The 22730-nt window shown below is 43.0% G+C and overlaps 1 protein-coding gene across 1 annotated transcript in view; it reads left to right on the top strand.

Moving 5' to 3' along the window:
- The first annotated feature begins 955 nt into the window (after positions 1-955).
- Positions 956-22730, top strand: part of LOC126355472 (clathrin interactor 1-like) — a 36838-nt gene continuing 15063 nt past the window's right edge. The window contains exons 1-3 of the mRNA XM_050005790.1: positions 956-1306; positions 2205-2284; positions 4851-4972. Of these exons, the coding sequence (XP_049861747.1) occupies positions 1275-1306; positions 2205-2284; positions 4851-4972 (234 nt within the window). The 5' untranslated portion in view covers positions 956-1274. The remainder of the gene's footprint in view (positions 1307-2204; positions 2285-4850; positions 4973-22730) is intronic.

Genomic DNA, 22730 nt, shown 5'->3' with positions numbered 1-22730 from the left:
TCGTTCCTGCACTCCTTTTTCAGTCATAAATTCTGCAATAGAGAGATTTAAATCGGAAAATCGTTCCAGGCATGCCTTTTGACATAACCAACGTACTTTACAGTAATATATGAAGTCTACGATATATATACTTAGTTCATTTCCATTGAAAACTGTTGCAACTGAAAGTGGAATTACAGGTGCAATTTGAGAAATTTTGCTATCCGTTCCAACACTTTGTTCAAGTGCTTCTTGCCTGCAAATTTAGCACAAAGTGCTTCTTGATGTACAGAGCAATAAATCTCCTATGTTTATGGTTGTGATTTTTTGCTCTTTCATTGTCATCTAAAAGTTTAAATTCTTTCTACATGGTAATATAATGTCGTTTCGTGGCAAATAAACAGCACTTGTCACTTATACGAATTCAGAATTATCATCCTTCTCTTCCGTCATTCCCACGCATTTTAAAGGATTGTGACGATACATTGCTAGACTACCTCGTTTTGTGTAAACAGACACTGGACCGAGAACGACCGGGCAAAGCCGCGTTGACAGTCCGGGTCTGGGTCGTCCCCCACACGCTGCACGCTTTAAGTTTGGCAAGCCGTGGCCGGCCCTATTCCAATTTATTAGCTTTAGAATGAGCAGGAACTTGGTCTCCATAACTCTTAACAACGTTTGTTTGGGAAAATTGGTTACGATAGAAATTTGCTAATTAAGTTGTATATGTATTATTTATAAATTCTACTTGGTATAAATTTGTGAGTGCTATATTGCTTATTTTATTGCATAATGTCCCTGCAAGTTTAGTCACTTAGAAAGGCGACATCTAAACATAGGAAACATCTAGCCACCGCGGTAATTTTTTCCGATGCACCAAAGTAATACTGAATGTTAGTATACACTACTCTTGGACGTTTAAATTACTATGCGCGGTCGACGAAATATTTGCAGTATCCCTCCTAGACGATGCAGAGATTTCATGAGAAGAATCGATAGCTGGTCGAAAGTGTTTAAACTTAATTCGTTTGAATCGTTTAACATCTAAAATGAAAAGTGAAAAATCTATGAATTTGCGAAAATAGTTGGAAGCACTTCTGGACTGCTCACAAGAAAATGAAACGAAAAAGTACTGATGATGTGAGGTTGATGACGTTACCTCGGCCATGTTGAAGTTACATATCAGCTGTTACTGAGATTTGTAACAGTGGGGAGATGGATAAATTGTGATTGGGTTGTGACCTTGTGCTTCGTTGTCTGTGTATATAGTATAGAATCATTTTAGTGCTGCAATCATGTGGAAAGTGAGGGAACTGGTGGATAAAGCGTAAGTAGTCATTAATATCAAAATTATTGTTTTGCACAAATGAATCCTGTCCTTCGACACTATGGTTATGTTTACCTAAAGATGTGTCAGCTGCTCTGTATTTTCAGATCGTAGTATAATTAGGTATCTAATGCCACTTTGAAAATATGTGAACGTAAATGTTATGGCAGAAAGGGTATTGTACAGCTATTGACAACAGATACTTTAGTTATAGGTCGGGAATACATTCAATCACTTTGACTTTTTCTTTTACGCAATCATAAAAGTTTCTGCGTACAATATAGGGAAGAATTTCGCTTTTCACCCAGTAAGAAAGCTATAACTGCATCATTGAAAAATTTGTTTACTTTTGCATACAATTTTGTATTGTGTAGTGAAGGATTTTGTGGTTTTCTGTTGTAATGGTACACTCTTTTGGAAGATTTTAAGTTATGACTGAATGCGTACTGCCAGTACTCAAACTGAACTGCCTCGTGAATAAAGAGTATACTGCTGCTAAATGGTTGTTGGTTCTAGGTTATCTGTCCAGCACTCAGTAAGCTAGCCGTCTAGAACATTGTAGGCCTACTTTAATTAGTGGCTCGTTTAATTCAACAGTAGCTCCAAAGCTTTTATTTTATTTGTACACTTTAAAGCTTACATAGTAAAAATAAACCACTAGTAGTCATATGTTTTGTAGCTTTTTTTCCTGAAATCCGGACAGAAGTATAAATTAGTGCAATTTTTTCTGATGCACCAAAGTAATATAGTGTGAAACAACAAATGTGTGTTACTATTTGTATGTATTCGGCAGACAGGTTAGCTTTGAAGATAATTTGCATCGGATATAGCATTGCTATTGATTTCATTTGTTGTTTGTTTTATATTGATGATGATCTTCCTGTTTCTGTGTTTTCAGCACCAATGTTGTTATGAACTACACTGATATAGAAGCAAAAGTTAGAGAAGCCACAAATGATGATGCATGGGGACCGACTGGTATGTAAATTGTATCCTTCTGTCCTTGTGTTTAAAAGTCTGCCATTTTGTTTGCAGAAATAAGTATTGTATTTATTTATTTTATTATTTATTAATCCTTAGGTAATTCAGAATAACAGTATTGGGCATGTCTGTTACATCACATAAATAGTCTTTTGTAAATAGTATATGTTTACATGTGCAGGATTGCTTCACAAACTCTTCATAGATTTCAGCTTAATTTGGCACAGAAACAGCAGGCATCATGACTATCAGGACTGTGAGATGTACAAACTCTTAACTTCAGTAGGGGCGAAAACACGGACAATAACATTTTCTTCCCACCACTGACGTGTAGGTTGCCCTGCATGAGGGGTATGTTGTATGGGAAGCCAAATCAATGTGCTTTGCAGGACAGCCTATGTACTAAGGGGAAGAAACATTTTCTGGACCCTGATATGTAGGCTGCCCTGCATGGTAGGCATGTGGTGTTGTAATAGAATAGGCCTGCTTTATCACTCTGCTTTGCATGGCAATCTGTATGTCAGGGGAAAGTAAATGCTTTCCAAGCCCCTGATGTCAGTCTTGCCTGCTTGACAGGTGTGTTGTGAGAATGGTATTGGTCTGCTTTACTGAAATGTATTGCAGGGGCTTCACACTCCAGTGAGCATGCTGGGAACAGATTGAGATGGGTATAGGGGAGGATGAGGGGGAAACACATTACTCTGGTGGAAGGTGAAGAATGTAGTTGGCAAGTGCAAGAGGTCAAGAGGAAAATAGAGGGGGAAGAGGATGAAGAGAGAGGGGAGCAGGAGATAGACAGGTAGAGGTGGAAAATGAGGTGGGCACAGTGCGGGTGAGGAGATGTTGTGTTCAGTATAGTGTCAAATGCCAATGCAGGGAAAGAGCTAGGAGATGAATAAAACATAAACAGGGTAAGTAATGTGTTCATGCATTAATATTTTTTATTAGAAGATTGAAATCTTATTGCGGTTAATGAAGAGTTTTTGGTCAGCTTTGGAGGTAACTTAAACAACTGGGATTGGAATTAACCACATAGTGTTTATGTTCATTTAGTGCAGCAGTGCTCTTACGATGTCAGCAGTCCTAGCACTGCCTGTGTTACACTAACTGGAACACGTCGTTTGTCTGACTGTGTGTGATTTGTGTCATTGCTATTCTGCCTGTGCTTAAGCATTTTGTTACCACTTAAAAAATGACATAGTTGCTAAAAGTGAGTAATTGAGGAAAACAAAATGACAGTAGATAAGTAGAAAATGATTTCCTTTTTAAAGTTGTTACAGTATAGTTACTAGCAAAAATAAAAATTCGTGAATTGGTATAGCCATTATGTTTTGATTAATTTGTGATACACTCACTGCGGGCATGCATACATGAAACAGTACAACTTGAAAGAATTTGAAGAACTGCAGGTGAAATTCATTTAGGTATTCCATAGAGGGTGAAGTGATACTGATCAGAAAAATTATTACAGATTGTGTGGCTGTCATTACAAGCCTATGGATAATCTCAGAATTAGAGGGAAACAGTTTTAACTTCCACCCGGGTTGTGAAAAAACTAATTGATAACATACTTTTGATTCCGAAGCCCTGCTATTCCTACTCTTGATGCTAATCCTAATAAAACTAAGTAGCAGATTTGACCTATTTATAGTTTTGTGGTGTTGGAGTGAATACAGTTGTGATCCATTGATTGCGTATGTTAGCTTATAAGGCATTACTTACCTTGTATTTACAAAATTAATAAAATGTAGCCATCAGAATTACAATTGTTCTTTTAAAGGGAAGTCGATAAGCCTGAGGAGTTAAGATAGAAAAGAAGAGGTTTTTAGTGGTGAGGAATACTATTTATTGATGGTACTACAGAGGACAATCTTGGCAAACTAAAGTTAAAAATGAACTCTTTGGATTAACTAAACCTACCAATACCACATGTCATGTGATACACATGAAAAAAAAAAAGGGGAGGGGGGGGGGGGAGGAGGAGAAAGGAACGGAACACTGACAATATTTGTGTGTGTGTGTGTGTATATTCTTTCTTGGAATGTAGGTTGTGGAGCATACTTACCTGCAGCGTAGCCCAGGGTATGGTTTAGCTTGAAAGGTGAATACTAAATCTTAGTTTTGAAGACATTGATCTGTAGCAAAACACAAGGCCTAAGTTAAGTTGAAAGGTGGCAGTTTGGTTAGAAGTAGCCAAAGAGTTCTCAAACACAGGCTTCAGTTGATCAAGACCTTATGCATAAATTGCCATATTCAAATTTGAGTCAAACATTTACATGCCAGTGTTCCAAAATAAAATGGAGAGCAAAACTATAGGAAGCAATAAACACACACATCAGGGTCATGGTTTAAAGCTTCTATGATCATAAAATGTGTTTTTGTTTCCTAGTGTTTGAGAAGTTGTGAAGCTTATCGTATACTCCGAATACCAGTGGTGTTATAGAAAGAAACAGAATTTGGGCTAGACTTTTATTTTCTGGTTATACAAATTTTTACAGCCAAGCATTGTGTGGAGAGCAGTATTTTTAGAAATGGTGTTTCCTTTCCAATTTTTGTATTCCAGGTGCACTGATGCAAGAAGTGGCACAAGGTACATTCACATATGAGCAGTTCCCAGAAGTGATGTCAATGCTTTGGAAGAGAATGCTACAGGATAATAAAAAGAATTGGAGGCGAACATATAAGGTGAATATGTATTTGCTAACTTTATTGCTTAGTTAACTACTGTTTGGCCTTCTGCTAACAAGACAAATTTTCAATGTGGAACAATGTTCTTAAATTTATTCTATATTATTACACACTTAATATTGTCAAGCACTTGCAAAATTCACAGTTTTTGTAACATTGTCATAAATTGTGGCAGGGTAGCTGAGCATTCAGTTATTAGTAGTCCATATCAATTATCTGTGTGTTTTAAAAGAATTTTAATATGAGTCAATACTGACAAACAGAATACTTTACCACTCTCCCTCAATATTTTATATTGTGAAATATGTACCTTCCTTCATCTGTAACTTCAAAAATGATAACCATTTTCTCATAATACTGTTCTGTTGGCAGGTGCATAATTTAATTTTCTTCTCATTAAGTAGTTTACAAATGTAATTATGTATTTTCTGTATGTTTAAAATGTCCTAAAATTTGGTTTCATTAGTCTATCTGAGTGTGCTTTGTTTATATTGTTGTGTAATAGGACTCAAAGACTTTGACAGGAATTAATTTTTTTTCCCTTCAAAAAGTTGGCATAACCCATAACCACAGTAGTAATTAGTGAGCATAAGCATAGCCACGTGTTCTAGCTCCATTGAAAGAGCTGCAACATATTTCTGTAGTCTATTCTCCCACATAAACTGAACTGCTTTGAACTGAATTAGAATGCTCCTTGTTGATTGTTGTGTGTATTTCTCCCTAACATAATAATTCACTATAGTGTTTGATACTAAAGGCATTACACTTATCAAATGTAGCTGATCAGAAACAGCCTGAAAAGCTGATAATGATGCTATAGGATAGAATGTGATCAGAGATAATTGCTAAGAAAAAATTATACATTGTGCTGTTTCTGATTTAATTAGCTTCAAATTTAACCAGTCAGGTCATTGGGTGCACAAATTCAAGCAGCTTGCCAGAGACAGTGTTGCCGAACATGTTCATTTGGTTACTGAACAAGAGAGTGATAAAAAATTAGAAACTGGACAGTAGCAAGGATTGAATCTGAGCCAGTGGCTCAGCAATCTCTACCTTGGAGAACCACTAACACTAATGGTATCAGCTTGTGTAGCAGAATTTTATCTGCTAAGCATTCAATCTTTTTTGGAAATCTTATTTACGCAGTTGATTTTCATTGGAAGTGTTTGTGTAGTTACGAATTTATGTTGACAGTTAACATGGTGATAGGGGGATCACGATTGGATGAAAGAATGAAATATGTTAGGCAGGGGTCATTATTGATGTTGGGTTGAGTCTTTGAGCCTGATTATTGGGGTTGGTGGCCAAAATGCTTCCACTGTAGGGACCAGTAAAAGACAAGGTCTTTAACAATCCCAACATGAATTTGGGAGTGGGGCACAAGATAGTCCCTTTGGAAAGGACTGATACATGTGTGAGACTGAGGCCTTTGGAGAACAGATTTATGACTTTGACTGTGCTACATGTACCTCATTGAACCCCATACCTAAAAATCATCACTCTAACCTCCAATCCCTGTCCCTTTCTCTTCCTTTCCCTGCACTCAGTTTCCCCCTTCCCCAGCTCTGCTTTCCATCGTGGCACCTAGCCACTCTATTCCATCCCCACTACGTCCTTGCTGTCTTCCACAGGCAGCAGAGCAGCTTCCCCCTAGCCACCCCATACCACCTCCTTACCTCCACCACCCAACCCACCAGATTGCTACCCACATCGAATGCAGTCCACAGTTAGCCCCCACCCCCGTTTTGTGTGTGTGTGTGTGTGTGTGTGTGTGTGTTTTCTAACTTTTAATTGTGCCTGTCTGCAACTTAACATGTTGTCTTTAAGCCAAGTATCAATCTGTCTTTCCATACATTGTTGATATTCCTATCTAGCTTTTCAACAAAGGTAGTTTGTTTGAGAAATATGTGACTGTGAGAGGGAATACTCTCTGTGCCTTCCACACAAGTGATTGTGCGGACTTGCCTTGAATGTTCCATTGAGAAACTGATAATCAGTTGAATATAAGCAAGCACCTATGTATGCAAACGGAACATGACTGACTGCATTTTTCTGCTTACAGTTAACTGTTTTCTTGCTTATAGTTAACGTTAGAGGGATACTTGTTCATTTTTTGTGTGTTAGTGTAAACCAGGCATCAAAAGAGCTGTTGTCATATCTGATCTTGTTTCATGACTAAATGTATTAACATGATCAATTCTAAATCATTGGGCCCTCAAGTGACTCATGACTCTGCCATGAGTACGTGTGTAGTGAGCATGCCAAGCTATTGCAGCACCTACATCTTTCCTGTGCTCCTCACTCTCATCTTTGACTCTCTCTCCTTGTATTACTGACTTTCTCAAGGCGGCGTCTTCTGATGTTGACGTGGCTGTTTGGTATGCTCATCTTTCCGTTCTCAGGATACTCATTTGTTCATCCATCACCTTCTGGCTAAAGTAATTTTTGGTCACCTTCTGGGTTTTGCCTCCATTTCTTAATCTCCCCACCCCCTAGTGTGGACTGACTTCGGAAGAACACCTAAAATAGTGCCTACTACATGCAGTGAAAGATCATCTATGCACAATACTGGCATAGGCTCTCTTATATGCACTTCAAAGCCGATGCATTCGCCAAACCGACATGATGGGGTGCCTGGATGAGCCTGCTGACAACGTAGGCGTCGCACTGCTAATGCCTGAGCTGCTAGCTCCCCACCTGTCTTCTTGAGGTGTCAGGACTCCTGGCAATGGCCAGCGTGCCATATGGCCTATGCTGTGGGTGGATGGAACCTGGGGCGAGAGCCCTTGAGAAGAGGGACAAGCCAGATGTATGGGAGCAAAACAATTTATCCACAATGTAGTACGTACTTGAACTGATGGGGATACTTTTACTGCAACAAAGCTTTTTTTGAACGTATTGAAGATGAATTTGGAGAAGTAGAGTCTTTGGAAATACACAATGGATTGATCAAAGCTGCCTCTGCTGCACAGTATACTGCACTTCAGGCTTGTGACTGTCTGGCTGACATGCCAGTGACCATTGCTCCAGGAGAGAAGCTACAGGCTCATCTGGAATGGCAAGGCATACATTTGGTCCTACATGTCCATAGGATAATCAAACAAACATAGGTGCCTCTGAAAGGCATGTCCCCCTAAAAATGTCAGTTACGGAGTTACGGTATACAGGTGCGACATGAAACTCTATGTCCACCCACCCATGAAATGCTTCAGATGCTTAGCTTTGATCATTTGTCATCTTGTTGCACGGCAGACCCAAAATGCCGTATCTGTGGATGATCACTCCATGGAGATAGTCCTTGTGAACAACCACCTTTGTGTGTCAGTTACATTGAGCACCATCTTCCACATTTAATGGTTCATCCACTTTTCAAGAAAGAAAAGAAAATACATGAATATAAATCTGTTGATTGCCTGTTGTATAACGAGACATGGAAAAAAATGTGGATACTTACATCTTGTTAATATGATGATCAATTATGTGGAAGTCACAGCCACCATACCACTACCTAAATATTTCCAAACCTTTTCTCAAACCACCGTTCTCTTTTGTGGTGCCTTTGGCACCATCTTTGGGAACATCTTCTCGCACCTGGCCAGAAGGAACAGCTCCCTGTTCCAGTATCTTCCAGTAACAGGGATCCCTCTTGGGACCCCTTTCCCCTGAAACTTGTAGATCAGGAGCCTATGCTAGCCAGTGGCTGAATATGCTGTGGGCTGTGGTATCCAGGGCTGCCCACTCTTCATCTGTCCCCACATTCGTCGTGGATAGGCCCTTGTTATTGTCATGGTCACCAAACGCTGAGGAGGAAGTGAAGCGTAATAGAGAAAAGGCTACTCTGGCGACACTGGCTACACCAGATTCAGATTCTGAATCAATACACATGGATGTGGGTCCATCCCCATCTGTGACAAACATTGATCTTGGGATGTAAGTTGTCTACCTGGTTCTTTAATGCCTAACCTGGGCAGCCATAATGTGATCATTCAGTGGAACTGTAATGGATTGGTTAAAACCATTCGTTGACACTCCGTGCTTACCCTGCATTCTGCCAGAAACATGCTGATCATGGGAGGTGATCTGGACTGGTCTGTGCGCTGGTTCACACAGCTGTCATCAGTAAGTGACACCCCCCCCCTCCCCTTTTTCTCTATTTAGCAACATCATTGTGCACCAAAACCTTTGAGGAAGTACCACTAAGCATGGTAGGGGCCTTCCACTTGACCAGCTTCGTACCAACCATGATCTACATCTACATCCATGCTCCGCAAACCACCTGACGACGTATTGCGGAGGGTACCTTGAGTACCTCTATCGGTTCTTCCCTCTATTCCAGTCTCGTATTGTTCATGGAAAGGAGGATTGTCGGTATGCTTCTGTGTGGGCTCTAATCTCTCTGATTTTATCCTCATGGTCTCTTCGCGAGATATACAAAGGAGGAAGCAATATACTGCTTGACTCTTTGGTGAAGGTATGTTCTCGAAACTTCAACAAAAGCCCGTACTGAGCTACTGAGCGTCTCTCCTGCAGAGTCTTCCACTGGAGTTTCTGTCATCTCCATAATGCTTTCACGATTACTAAATGATCCTGTAACGATGCGTGCAGCTCTCTGTTGGATAATCTCTCTCTCTTCTATCAACCCTATCCGGTACGGATCCCACACCGGTGAGCAGTATTCAAGCAGTGGGCAAACAAGTGTACGGTAACCTACTTCCTTTGTTTTCAGACTGCATTTCCTTCCGATTCTTCCAATGAATCTCAGTCTGGCATCTGCTTTACCGATGATTAATTTTATATGATCATTCCATTTTAAATCACTCCTAATGCCTACTCCCAGATAATTTATGGAATTAATTGTTTCCAGTTGCTGACGTGCTATATTGTAGCTAAATGATAAAGGATCTTTCTTTCTATGTATTTGCATCACATTACACTTGTCTACATTGTGATTCAGTTGCCATTCACTTGATCATGCGTCAATTCATTGCAGATCCTACTGCATTTCAGTACAATTTTCCAATGTTACAACCTCTCGATATACCACAGCATCATCTGAAAAAAGCCCCAGTGAACTTCTGATGTCATCCACAAGGTCATTTATGTATATTAAGAATAGCAACGGTCCTATGACACTCCCCTGCGGCACACCTGAAATCACTCTTACTTTGGAAGACTTCTCTCCATTGAGAATGACATGCTGCATTCTGTTACCGAGGAACTCTTCAATCCAATCACAAAATTGGTCCAATAGTCCATATGCTCTTACTTTGTTCATTAAGCAACTGTGTCTCCTCAGTGATGGTACTACCAAACACGTCAGTGTTGCCCATGGCACTTTTCAGCTATTGATCTCTCTCTCTCTCTCTCTCTCTCTCTCTCTCTCTTTCTCTCTACCTCTATCTCTCTCATTGGGTACTTCGAAGACCCAACTAGCAATTCTGTGCCTTTTGCTGTTATCCTTCTCTCTTCTCTGTCAGATTGCATCAATGGGGTTGCGCTCGGCATCTCCTGTGGGATCACCCACAGTGCTGGATCTGCTATTCCTCTCTTTACAGGTCCCTTCTATTGCAGGCCAGTGCTTTGATGGACCAAAGAGTTGTAGTAACAATAGCCCTGCGACATTTCAAGCGACACCTTTGAATGAGTTCATGCTAAGTCTCCTTACCTAATTCATTAAAGTGAGGAAGAAATCTGTGAGTGCTATGTCTCCTCTACATCTACATCTACATCTACATCCGTACTCCGCAAGCCACCTGACGGTGTGTGGCGGAGGGTACCCTGAGTACCTCTATCGGTTCTCCCTTCTATTCCAGTCTCGTATTGTACGTGGAAAGAAGGATTGTCGGTATGCTTCTGTGTGGGCTCTAATCTCTCTGATTTTATCCTCATGGTCTCTTCGCGAGATATACGTAGGAGGGAGCAATATACTGCTTGACTCTTCGGTGAAGGTATGTTCTCGAAACTTTAACAAAAGCCCGTACCGAGCTACTGAGCGTCTCTCCTGCAGAGTCTTCCACTGGAGTTTATCTATCATCTCCGTAACGCTTTCGCAATTACTAAATGATCATGTAACGAAGCGCGCTGCTCTCCGTTGGATCTTCTCTATCTCTTCTATCAACCCTACCTGGTGCGGATCCCACACTGCTGAGCAGTATTCAAGCATTGGGCGAACAAGCGTACTGTAACCTACTTCCTTTGTTGTCGGATTGCATTTCCTTAGGATTCTTCCAATGAATCTCAGTCTGGCATCTGCTTTACCGACGATCAACTTCATATGATCATTCCATTTTAAATCACTCCTAATGCGTACTCCCAGATAATTTATGGAATTAACTGCTTCCAGTTGCTGACCTGCTATTTTGTAGCTAAATGATAAGGGACCTATCTTTCTATGTATTCGCATCACATTACACTTGTCTACATTGAGATTCAATTGCCATTCCGTGCACCATGCCTCCCTGGGAAAGAATGCCTCAGCTCCATAGTCTCAAAGATCCACAACTACAGCTGATCTCTTTGAGCATAATATTTTCTGTAATGACATGTCAACTCTTGCTGAACACCTTGCAACTCATTTTGCGATGGAAGCTATGAATTGAAAACATCCACTTTTCTTCACACCCTTAGGATGACCAATTACACTGAGGTGACAAGTCGTAGGATAGTCATAGACACGTACACACATGATGGTAGTATTGTGTACCCAAGGTATAAAAGGGCAGTGCATTGGCAGAGCTGTCATTTGTACTCAGGTGATTTGTATGTAAAGGTTTCCACTGTGATTATAGCGGCACAACAGGAATTACCAGACTTTGAATGCGGTATAGCAGTTGCAGCTAGACACGTAGGACGTTCCATTTAAGAAATTGTTAGGGAATTTAGTATTGCAAGATTCACAGTGTCAAAAGTCTGTTGAGAATACTAAATTTCATTTATTACCTCTCACCATGGACAACGCAGAGGCTGATGGCCTTCACTTAATGACCAACAGTAGTGTCCTTTGCATAGAGTTGTCAGTGCTGCAACACTACATGAAATAACTGCAGAAATCAATGTGGGGCATATGATAAATGTATCCAAACAGGGTGTATATGCTCCGGGAAATCTAGGAAGAACCTGGGAATTTTTTTATTTGGGAGAAAACCATGGAAAACCTGGTAACTTCTTAGAATTTCAGGAGTTGTTCATTATTTTAGTCTTCAGCTACAGTTTTGTTATTTTGACTGGTAAGAACTGATATTCTAACAAAGAAGTTTACTGTATCCCATTACTGCACCAATAAAATGCAAATGAGAGAATAAAACCAAAATAAAATTTAAGTTGCAAAGGAAATGTACCATTGACACCAGAAAAACTCGGTGTGCACACACAAGTGCCTGACAAAAGCAAAATGTGTCAAAACTTCAGGACGAAGACAGTAGCGTACCTCATAACAGCTAACTGCTTCCTGTGAGCGTGAGATCATGACTGTTAACATGAAGTTCGTTTCGAGCAGTCACCAACAGGCTCATGAGCATGCACAGTTCAGTTGCGTATGACCAATACCTTGGCTGCAGCAGTAGCAAGAAGCAATCATGCTACACAGAAACATTTTTCTGGCACCCGAGCTCCCAGAATGGCACATGTGCAGAGCAGTCTGGGTTGTAGTGGGGAGGAGGATAGTGACCCGTGTATACACTTAATGATCTTTTTCTGTTTCCTCTTAATTTACAGTTCACACATCAAAACAAAACAAGAAACTGATTTCTGTCTCTGTGAACTATCAAGTGAATTAAATTACATTCGTATAATTACAGAAGGCTAAAATATGTTGTTAGCTTCAGTTTCCTGATTTGATTTGATTTACATGTTTTTGGCAGTCAAGCAATGATTGCCTTAGACAACAATGAAATTTTTGTTTGTTTGCTAAATAAGTCATTATGCCATAATAAAGAACTGAACATGAGACAATACGATACTGGTACTCCTAGCAAATTTGCATGTTGAAAAGTGCACTGAAAAGCTTATCAGGTTGGGGCCTATTTCATCGTGAATGTGTTTTTTTTTTAGCCAAATTATGCATTTTAGTAGGGTTTACAAAATTCCTATGCTCTTGGACTATCCTCTGATGTCCTATTTCTTTTATGACATCATGGAAGATCTCTCAATGCTATGAGTTTGAACATAGGGCTCCCTACATCATCGTACCTGCCGCAGTAATGCCTGTTTTCTGGCACACTCTGGCAGCTGCTGAAATGGACCCATGTGTAAGAGGTCATGGGAAAATATTGCAAGTAGTTGTTTGAAAAACGTTATTTTCAAAGGAAATTTCCTTTCACGCAAGATGAACTATGTTACATATCAGAATGTGCAATGAATTGCTTAAATCACAGACCATTAGACTCTCATTTAAGTCTTAACACTTTGAGGACCAGCCACTTAGAATAATGTCATTGTTGAAAATTGTGCCGACAAATTTGTGTGATTTATCTTAAAGTGTAACACACGCTAAAAGACCAATATTGTAAGAGAAAGCTTAGCTTTTCTTGTAGCTTATTGATTTTAAAGGCCAATATTATGTATGAAAACTTAGCTGTTCTTGTAGCTACACTGTGTACATTAATTTGAAATGTTAACATTTCCTGTTTGTGTGTTCACACTACTTAACAGTGATGTTTCTATTGGCTGACTGCATCATCTGTCCTATGCTCTGAATATCTGCTGTCATTGGCTGGCAAGATCACGTGACAGGAGCTATGATTGGTGTACAATAGCGCATTCCTTAAGTGAGACGCTGGAGGAGTTTCGGTGTTAAATCGTCTCCTACAGAATGGACATTCCGACCTTTCACCTTTGAAATCCCCGAAGGGAATCTCAGCAACCCTATGGAAATGGCAAATGGTGAAAAATCTGGCACCCTTGTTGGCAAGGATTGTCTGAAAGGTGTGATGTGTGTTTTGTGTTAGCCATGATTTATTTGCTCTTGTAAACCATGCTTTTATCTACAATACCCACCCCCTTTCAAAACCTATACAAGCCCTCCCATTTACATCACATCTCATAAAAGGTATAAAATACTCTATACAAAATGGAAAATTTATACAGTCTGGTTTCACAGTTGTTTCATTAGTCACCTCATATTACATTACCCATAAATATAATAATCTATTCAATTTTATATTGTCTAGATATCACTTGCTTTTGGTGATTCTCTTAAATCAGTATCTATTTTATTGTCAGATCTGGTTTTCTAAGTAGTAAGGTTACAGGATAGTAATAGATGTCAGGAATAGATGACAGAATAGTTTAAGATTTTATGGGAATTTGGTGCAGGAAATCTATTTTGAAAGAAACATTTAAAACAACTTGGGTTCCATTGGTCGTCACTCCGCCCGTTAACTCAGAATGTTAACGTCCCTGGGGGATATATGACTCCACTCGGGTCCCATGGATCTGATATTAACTTTTCTTGTGCACTGGTAGACCAGTATTTCTCTACAAATTTCTTTTGGAAGTCTTCCCAAGAAGAAAAACTCACAATATTCAAGGTTCCCCATTCTGAGGCTTCTCCTAGAAGGTTACCTGCAGCAAATTCAATCTTTTTAGAGTCTTCCCAATTTTTTGGCGAAGCTTGGTTAAACCTTTTCAAGAAATGTGTTGGCTGTACATCTCCATTGGGCTTAAATTTGGGGAATTGCCTGGATAACCCTGAATCAGCCCCTCATTGCAGATCAGTTGTCATCACTTCACTAGTTAATACCACATCAGGTGAAGTCACCCTTTGGCTACTTTATGCCTGCACCATTATCTCCCCACGTATGCTAAGGGGTTGATGCCCTTCCCGCTGGGGCATGGGGACTCCCGGCGATGGCCATCCTGCCAGGTGGCTTTTGCTGCAGCTGGGTGGTGCCTGTAGGGAGGGCCCCTGATTGGAGTGGGTGGCAACAGGGTGAATGACATGCGATGAAGTGTAGTCCATCATCTCTTGCTGGTGGTGAAACATGAGCAGTCTCTAAATGGTCACGAGCTCAATTCAACGCACAGAAGTGCAACCCTAAACCGTTCCCCTCCCTGGCCACACTATGAGAGGAACGTCAGGCTAAGGATAGCAGCGGATCTTATTCGCCCCAATACCTTGTATGTTCGAGAGCTGATTGGAAATCTTTCATGACAATGAAGCCTCAGTTTTTTGTTGAGCATTTAGAGAACAAGTTCGGTGAGGTAGAGTGCTTGTCCAAAATGAGATCTGGGTCAGTCTTGATAAAAACAGCATCCTCTGCCCAGTCATGGGCAATACTCACTTGTGACAAGTTTGGCGATGGTTTCTGTAACCATCACACCCCATAAGAGCTTAAATATGGTCCACGGTATCATATTTCACAGAGACCTTCTTTTGCAGTTAGACGATGAGATGTGTGCCAATTTAGAGCGTAGAGAAAGTCAAGTTGATGGTCTATCAGTGTGATGTAAAGCCCTATATTCATCCCCCAATGTGGTGCTTTAAGTGCTGGAAGTTCAGCCATATATCTTCCCGCTGTATTTTCTGTGTCACCTGCCGAGATTGCATACACCCATTACATCCCAATTCTCCATGTACCCTGCCTTCCATCTACGTCACCTGTGGAGAGCACCATTCCCCTTGCTTGCCTAACTGCAGGATTCTCCAAAAAGAAAGGAAAATCATGGCGTACAAGACCCTGGACAGACTGACCTACACTGAGGCTAAGAGAAAAAGTGAGCATCTGCACCCTGTGTGTATGACATTGTCTTATGCCGCTGTTACAACAGTTCTGGCACCATTAGCACCGCCAACCGAGATCACCTGTCATAGCCAGAAGACTACACCTGCCCTCTTGATGAGGGGATTTCCCTTTTTGTTGCTCTTGCACCACCTACTTCGGGAGTAACAACCATTGGGGACGTCCATCCCCACTTCTAAGCTGGAGAAGCGTAAGTCTTCTTTGGTGTCTCTCGCTAGGATGGGGTCCCTTGGGCCACTCCCTACCCAGGTTTCTTCTACTGGAAAAGACGACACCCACCAGTGGCTGAAGAGCCTAAAAGCAGCTGGCTTAGGGCTTTTTCAAGGGAAATCAAAAAATAAAACCCCTAAGACCAAGGAAATTGTGGTGGCACTGACACCAACACTACCTACAAGCTCTGCGGCTGAGGATGGGGTGGAGATTCTGACAGCAGGTGACTCTGAGCGTAAACTGCCTCATTGAATGTTCCACACCTCCCAGTCTCACGTCACCCTCCAATGGAATTGATGCGGTTTTTTCCACCGCCTGGCTGAGCTATGGCAACTGTTAAGCTTCATACACGCTATCTGCATTGCCCCCCCAGGAAACCTGGTTCCCAACAATGCGGACCCCTGCCCTCTGCGACTATAAGGCATATTACAGGAACCGTAGTGACTATAATCATGTGTTAGGTGGAAGTTGTGTTTATCTCCTAAACTCGGTCTGTAGTGAACTCCTTTTGAAGCTGTGGCTGTCAGAATGAGGACAACACAGGAAATAACTATCTGCAGTGTATACCTTCCTCCAGATGGTGCAGTACCCCTGAACATATTAGCTGCACTGGGTGGATCAACTCCCTAAACCTTTCCTACTTCTGGGAGATTTTAATACCCATAACCACTTGTGGGGTGGCATCGTGCTTACTGGCCGAGGCAGGTGGCTCATGGCTCATGGTAGTTACTCAGCCATTGATTTATCAATTTGCAGCCCAGGACTTCTCCCATCTATCCACTTGAGAGCACATGACGACATGTATGGTAGTGACCAGTACCCCATCTTCCTGTCAGTGCCCCAGTGTCAGGCACACGGACACCTGCCCAGATGGGCAGAGACCTTGTTCAAGGTGGACCGGGGAACTTTCACCTCTGCTGTCATCACTGAATCTCCCCAACACGGTAACATTGATGTGATGGTTGAGCAGGTGACTAGCACAATTGTTCCTGCGGAAGAAAACTAGATCCCTCGCTCTTCGGGGTGCCCGTGGCGTAAGGCAGTCCCTTGGTGGTCACTGGAAGTCGCTGAAGCAATTAAGAAACGTCGTCGAGCTCTACAGCGGCATAACTGGTACCCTTCCCTGGAGCACCTTATAGCCTTTAAACGGCTCCATGCCTGTGTTTGCTACCTTATCAAACAGCATAAGGAGGAGTGTTGGGAGACCTTAATGGCATTTCACTCACTGTAGTGGAGACATATCAATCCTAGGACTGGTTTGCGACGCTCGATTAACTTGGTCCCTCATCTTCATCAGCTTAAGCAGAGTTCTGGCAGCACCTCAATGCCCTTCGTTGCCTGAGCAACACCAATGGGGGTGCAGATCGCTGTACGCTGCTGCAGCTCTAAAGAGCCCTTGTCCAATCCCAAATTGACTATAGGAGTGTTGTTTATGGTTCGGCAGCACCTTCAGCATTGCATTTACTCGACCCTGTGCACCACTGTGGGGTTCGATTAGCGGCAGGAGCTTTTAGGACGAGTCCGGTGACTAGCATACTGGTGGAGGTTGGTGTCCCTCCACTGCAGATCAGACGTGCACAACTGCTCGCCAGTTACACAGCACATATTCACAGTTCCCCTGAGCATTCAAATTACCATCTCCTTTTCCTGCCCGCTGCATACCGTCACCCCATTGGCGGCCCAGATCAGTGCTAATGATTGCGGTTCGCGTGCGGTCCCTTCTCTCCGAACTGGAGTCCTTCCCTTTACCACCTGTACTTGTGGTCCATTCATGTACGTTTCCATGGTGTACGCTGCAGCTTCGTCTGGACCTTTTGCATGGCCCTAAGGACCTGTTAACCCCACCATTCTCCACTGTCACTTCCTCTTGATTCTTGTAGTTTTCTGGGGCTCTGAAGTGGTTTACACCGACGACTCAATGGCTGATGGTCGTGTAGGCTTTGCATGTGTTCATGGAGGACATACTGAGCAGTAGTCCTTGCCAGTTGGCTGCAGTGTTTTCACTGCAGATCTGGCGGCCATATCTCGTGCTCTTGAGTACATCAGCTCATGCCCTGGCGAGTCATTTCTCCTGTGTACTAACTCATTGAGCAGCCTAGAAGCTATTGACCAGTGCTACCCTCGCCACCCTCTGGTAGTGTCCGTTCAGGAGTCCATTTATGCCCTGGAACAGTCCCGCCATTCCGTGGTGTTTGTGTGGACCCCAGGACCTGCCGGAATCCCCGGCAACGAACATGCCAACTGGCTGGCCAAACAGGTGACATGGAAATTGCTTCTGGTGATAGGCATCACCGAAGCTGACCTGTGTTCTGTCTTACACCTCAGGGTTTTTCAGCTTTGGGAAACGGAATGGCATAACTTCACACACCACAAACTGAATGTCGTTAAGGAGACTGTGAATGTGTGGAAGTCTTATATGCAGACCACTCGCAGGGAATCAGTTGTCCTCTGCCGGCTCCGCATTGGCCAGTTGGTGGCTAACGCATGGTTACCTATTCCGTTGTGAGGACCCACCTCAGTGTCGCTGGGGCTCCCCAATTGTCCACCTCTTGCTGGATTGCTCACTTTTAGCCGCTCTGCGGCAGACTTTTAACTTTCCCAGTACACTGCCTTCGGTGTTGGGCGACAGTGCCTCCACAGCAGCTTTAGTTTTACGTTTTATCCGTGAGAGTGGATTTTATATTTCTATGTAGGTTTTAGCGCATGTCCTTTGTCCCTCTGTATCCTTCACCCTAGTGCTTTTAGGATGGAGGTTTTAATGTGTTGCAGAGTGGCTGGCTTTCCCTTTCTATTCTCGTGGTTGGCCAGCCACTGTAATCCACTTTCATGTTTTACTCTCTTCTGTTTCTAGCATATCTCTGTTGTTTTCTTGTCCTCTTTTGTTCCTTTTAGTGTTCGTTGCCTTCCCTTCATTCTTGTGGCTTTTCCTTTCTTTCCATTTTCTGTTAAATGTTTCGTTCGTTTTATTCTCATACTTGTGGCATTGTTTAATTAGGAACAAGGGACCAATGACCTCGTAATTTAGTCCCTTCTCCCTCCTTTAAACCAACTAACCACTGGCTACTGTTGCGATCCACTGTGTTTTCCCCATAAACAGGTAGGAACTTACTGTGAATCTATGTGGCAGAGTAATCGCCGGTCTCAAAGAGGAACTCCATCACCGCCCACTGTCACAACCTGACATCTACTCCATGGTCCATAGTGGCTCACCTGTAGGTACAAGGAATTACTTTTATATACCAACTTATAGCTAAATGTTCCAAGTATGTTAACAAAAAAAAATCATTCTTCTCCTGCAAAAAAATTTAAAAAAATAGACGACTGTGCAAAATTTTTTGAACGCCCTTTGTGTATAATTTAGCATCAAACTCAAAGTAATTTTGGTGTAAGACAAGTTTTGTTAGTTTATTATTTCTGTAGTACCTTGTACTGAGATTTTTCTATATTCAATTATTTTTGGTTCTGTTATATCTATCATTTCCTGGATTGAAATGTTCCCCCCTTGCGGGTCGGGGTCTAAGAACAGGCCCGAGGTATTCCTGACTGTCGTAAGAGCGACTAAAAGGAGTTTGATAGTATCAGCCTTTATGTGGTGGTCCCCTGTAGGGTGTGACCTCAATTCTTCAAAAATTTTCCGAAGAGCGTGCCAATTGGGGAAGGGCGCTTTACAGGGTGTATCGTGTCCATCGTGCCTTGAGATCTGTAGCATGCTTTCTTGTTGTCGTATTGCAGGCCCACTCATGCTCCATCGCTTGGGTGAGGACACCTTCCTGGGTTCATTTTCCACCATGCGCTATGCAGTGTAGCTTTCTGCGCCGCTGATGACCATGGACTTGTTTCCACCTGATATCCAGTATGGTAGCCAGTCCGTTTTGGGGGGGCCTCTATGCACCCTGTTGGTTGTAGCCCCCTGACAACATAGGGATTGCTCTGCTGATGCCTGTTCTGTGAACTTCCCACATATGCCAGGGAGTAGATGATTGTCACCCTGGGCCATTGGGACTCCTGGCAATGGCCATCCTGCTAGGTGGTCTTTGCTGTGGCTGGGTGGTGCCCGTGGGGAGCCTCCCTGGTCGTAGTGGGTGGCATCAGGGCAGATGACGCATGATTAAGTGTACCATGTCATCACTTGCCGGTGATCAAACAGCAGCAGTCTATAAGCGTTCTAAGTCTCAGTACAATGCAAGGAAGTATGACCCTAAATCATTCCGCTCTCTGGCCACACTATGGGAGGAACGCCAAACTAAGGATGACAGCAAACCTTATTCATCCTGGTACATTGTATGTACGAGAACTGGTGGGGGACTCCTTTCATTTGATAAAGCCATAGTTTTTTGTAGACCATTTAGAGCACAAGTTTAGGGAGGTGGAGGGCTTATCCAAAATGTGATCAGGGTCAGTCTTGATAAAAACAGCATCCTCTGCCCAGTCACTGGCATTACTCGCTTGTGACAAGCTGTGGGATGGTTCTGTTATCATGATGCCTCATAAGAGCTTAAGTATGGTCCAGGGTATTGTATTCCAAAGGGACCTTCCTTTGCAGTCTGATGACTAGCTGCGTGCCAAGTTAGAGTGACGAGGCATTAATTTTGTCCAGCGTGTCCATCATGGTCTGAGGGAAAACCAGGTTGCCACCAGTGCCTTAATCTTGGCCTTCAAGGGTGACACATTGCCCAAGAAGGTCAAGGTGATGGTCTATCACTGTGATGTAACGCCGTATATACCTCCCCTTATGCGGTGCTTAAAGTGCTGGAAGTTTGGCCACATGTCTTCCTGCTGTACTTTCCAGTGTCACATGTTGAGATTGTGGGTGCTCAACACATCCCAATACTCCATGTGCCTTGCCTCCCGTCTGTATCAACTGTGGAGAGCATCATTCCCCTTGCTCACAGGGCTGCAGGATTTTACAGCCAGAAAGGAAAATTGTGGAATAAAAGACCCTGGACGGAGTGACCTATGCTGAGGCTAAGAGGAAATTTGAGTGTCCCCATCATGTGGCTATGACTTCTTCGTACACTGCCACTATGAGAACAGTTGTAGTCCCAACCGTTCTGCGAAATCCGGTTAGCTCTCCGAGCTCGAAGACTACACCTGCCCCCTTGATGGTGGGGAGCACTTCCCTGCCTGTTGCTCCCACATTACCTACCACAGGAGCACTGCCCCCCAACCATTGGGGACACCAGTCCCCACTTCGCAGCCAGAGAAGTGTAAGTCTCCTGCGGCTTCTTTCGCTAGGAAGGGGTCCCTTGGATCACTTCATTCCTAGGTTTTTGCTAGAGGGAAAGATGACTGACTCCCACCAGTGGCTTTAGGTACCAAAAGTAGCTGGTTGTAGGGTTTCATGATCATCCTCAGTCCCGGAGACTGTATCAGTCAATCCCTCCCAGCCAGAGAAACCAAAAGAGCAGCGAGAGAATTCTGAAATAAGACCCCCCCAAGACCAAGGAACTTGTGGTGGCACCAACACCACCACTACCTACAAGCTTTGCTTCTGAGGATGAGGTGGAGATTCTGGCATCTGTTGAGGACCTAGATCTCGCCAGACCCTCAGACACCATGGATACAGACTGTTCTGCATTGCCCTCGAGGAAACCTGATTGCCGGCAATGCGGAATCTGCCCTCCTCATCTATGAAGGATATTACAGGAACTGTAGCGACTATAATTCTCAGGTGGGGTTTACACGTATGTCTTGAACTCAGTATGCAGTGAACCTGTGCCCCTTCAAACCTTCTTGAAGCTGTGGATGTCAGGATAAGGATGACACAGGAAATAACTGTCTGCGACGTATATCTTCCTCCAGATGGTGCAGTACCCCTGAACATATTGGGTGCACTGATTCATCAGCTCACTAAACCTTTCCTAATTTTGTGACATTTTAATGCTCATAACCCCTTGTGGGGTGGCACCGTGCTTACTGGCCGAGGCAGAGATGTCGAAAATTTACTGTCTCAACTCGACCTCTGCCTCTTAAATACAGGTGCCCCCACACATTTCAGTGTGGCACATATTCAGCCATCCATCTCTCAGTTTGCAGTCCTGGCCTTCTCCTATCTACCCCCTGGAGAGCACATGACAATTTGTGTGGTGGTGACCACTTCCCAATCTTCCTGTTACTGTCCCAGAAACAGGCTCATGGACTCCTGCCCAGATGAGCTTTAAACATGGCGGACTGGAAAAATGTCACCTCTGCTATCACCGTTTAATCTCCCCCACATGGTAACATTGATGTGATGATTGAGCAGGTGGCTACAACTATCGTTTCTGCAGCAGAAAATTCGATCCCTCACCCTTTTAGGGTGCCTGCGGCGAGAGGCAGTCCCTTGGTCGCCGCCAGAAGTCGCTGAAGCAATTAAGAAGTGTCGGCGTGCTCTACAACAGCATAAGCAGCACCCTTCCCTGGAGTGCCTCATAGCTTTTAAATGTCTCCGTGCCCTTGTTTGCCATCTTATCAAACGACAAAAGCAGGAGTGTTGGGAGAGAGATGTCTCGACCACTGGGTGCCATATGTCACCTACCAAAGTCTTGGCAAAGATCAATTATGTTTTCGGGTACCAGACCGCAACAGGTATTCCCAGTATTAACATAAATGGCGTGTTATCTACCCACGAAACGCGATTGCCGAACACACTGCTGAGCACTGTGCTAGAGCCTCTGCGTTGGAGAATTATCCCCAGCCTTTCACGCTCTCAAACCGCAGCTGGAAGGGAAAATGATTTCGTTCACTATACACTACAGTGAATCGTATAACGCCCCATTTATGGAGTGGGAGCTCCTCAGTGCCCTTGCGCATTCCCCGACACAGCT

The sequence above is a fragment of the Schistocerca gregaria genome, chromosome 3, assembly GCF_023897955.1.
Source record: "Schistocerca gregaria isolate iqSchGreg1 chromosome 3, iqSchGreg1.2, whole genome shotgun sequence".
NCBI classification, from domain to species: domain Eukaryota; kingdom Metazoa; phylum Arthropoda; class Insecta; order Orthoptera; family Acrididae; genus Schistocerca; species Schistocerca gregaria.
The sequence above is the reverse complement of the archived record's forward strand: the minus strand, read 5'-3'. Positions and strand labels throughout refer to the sequence as shown.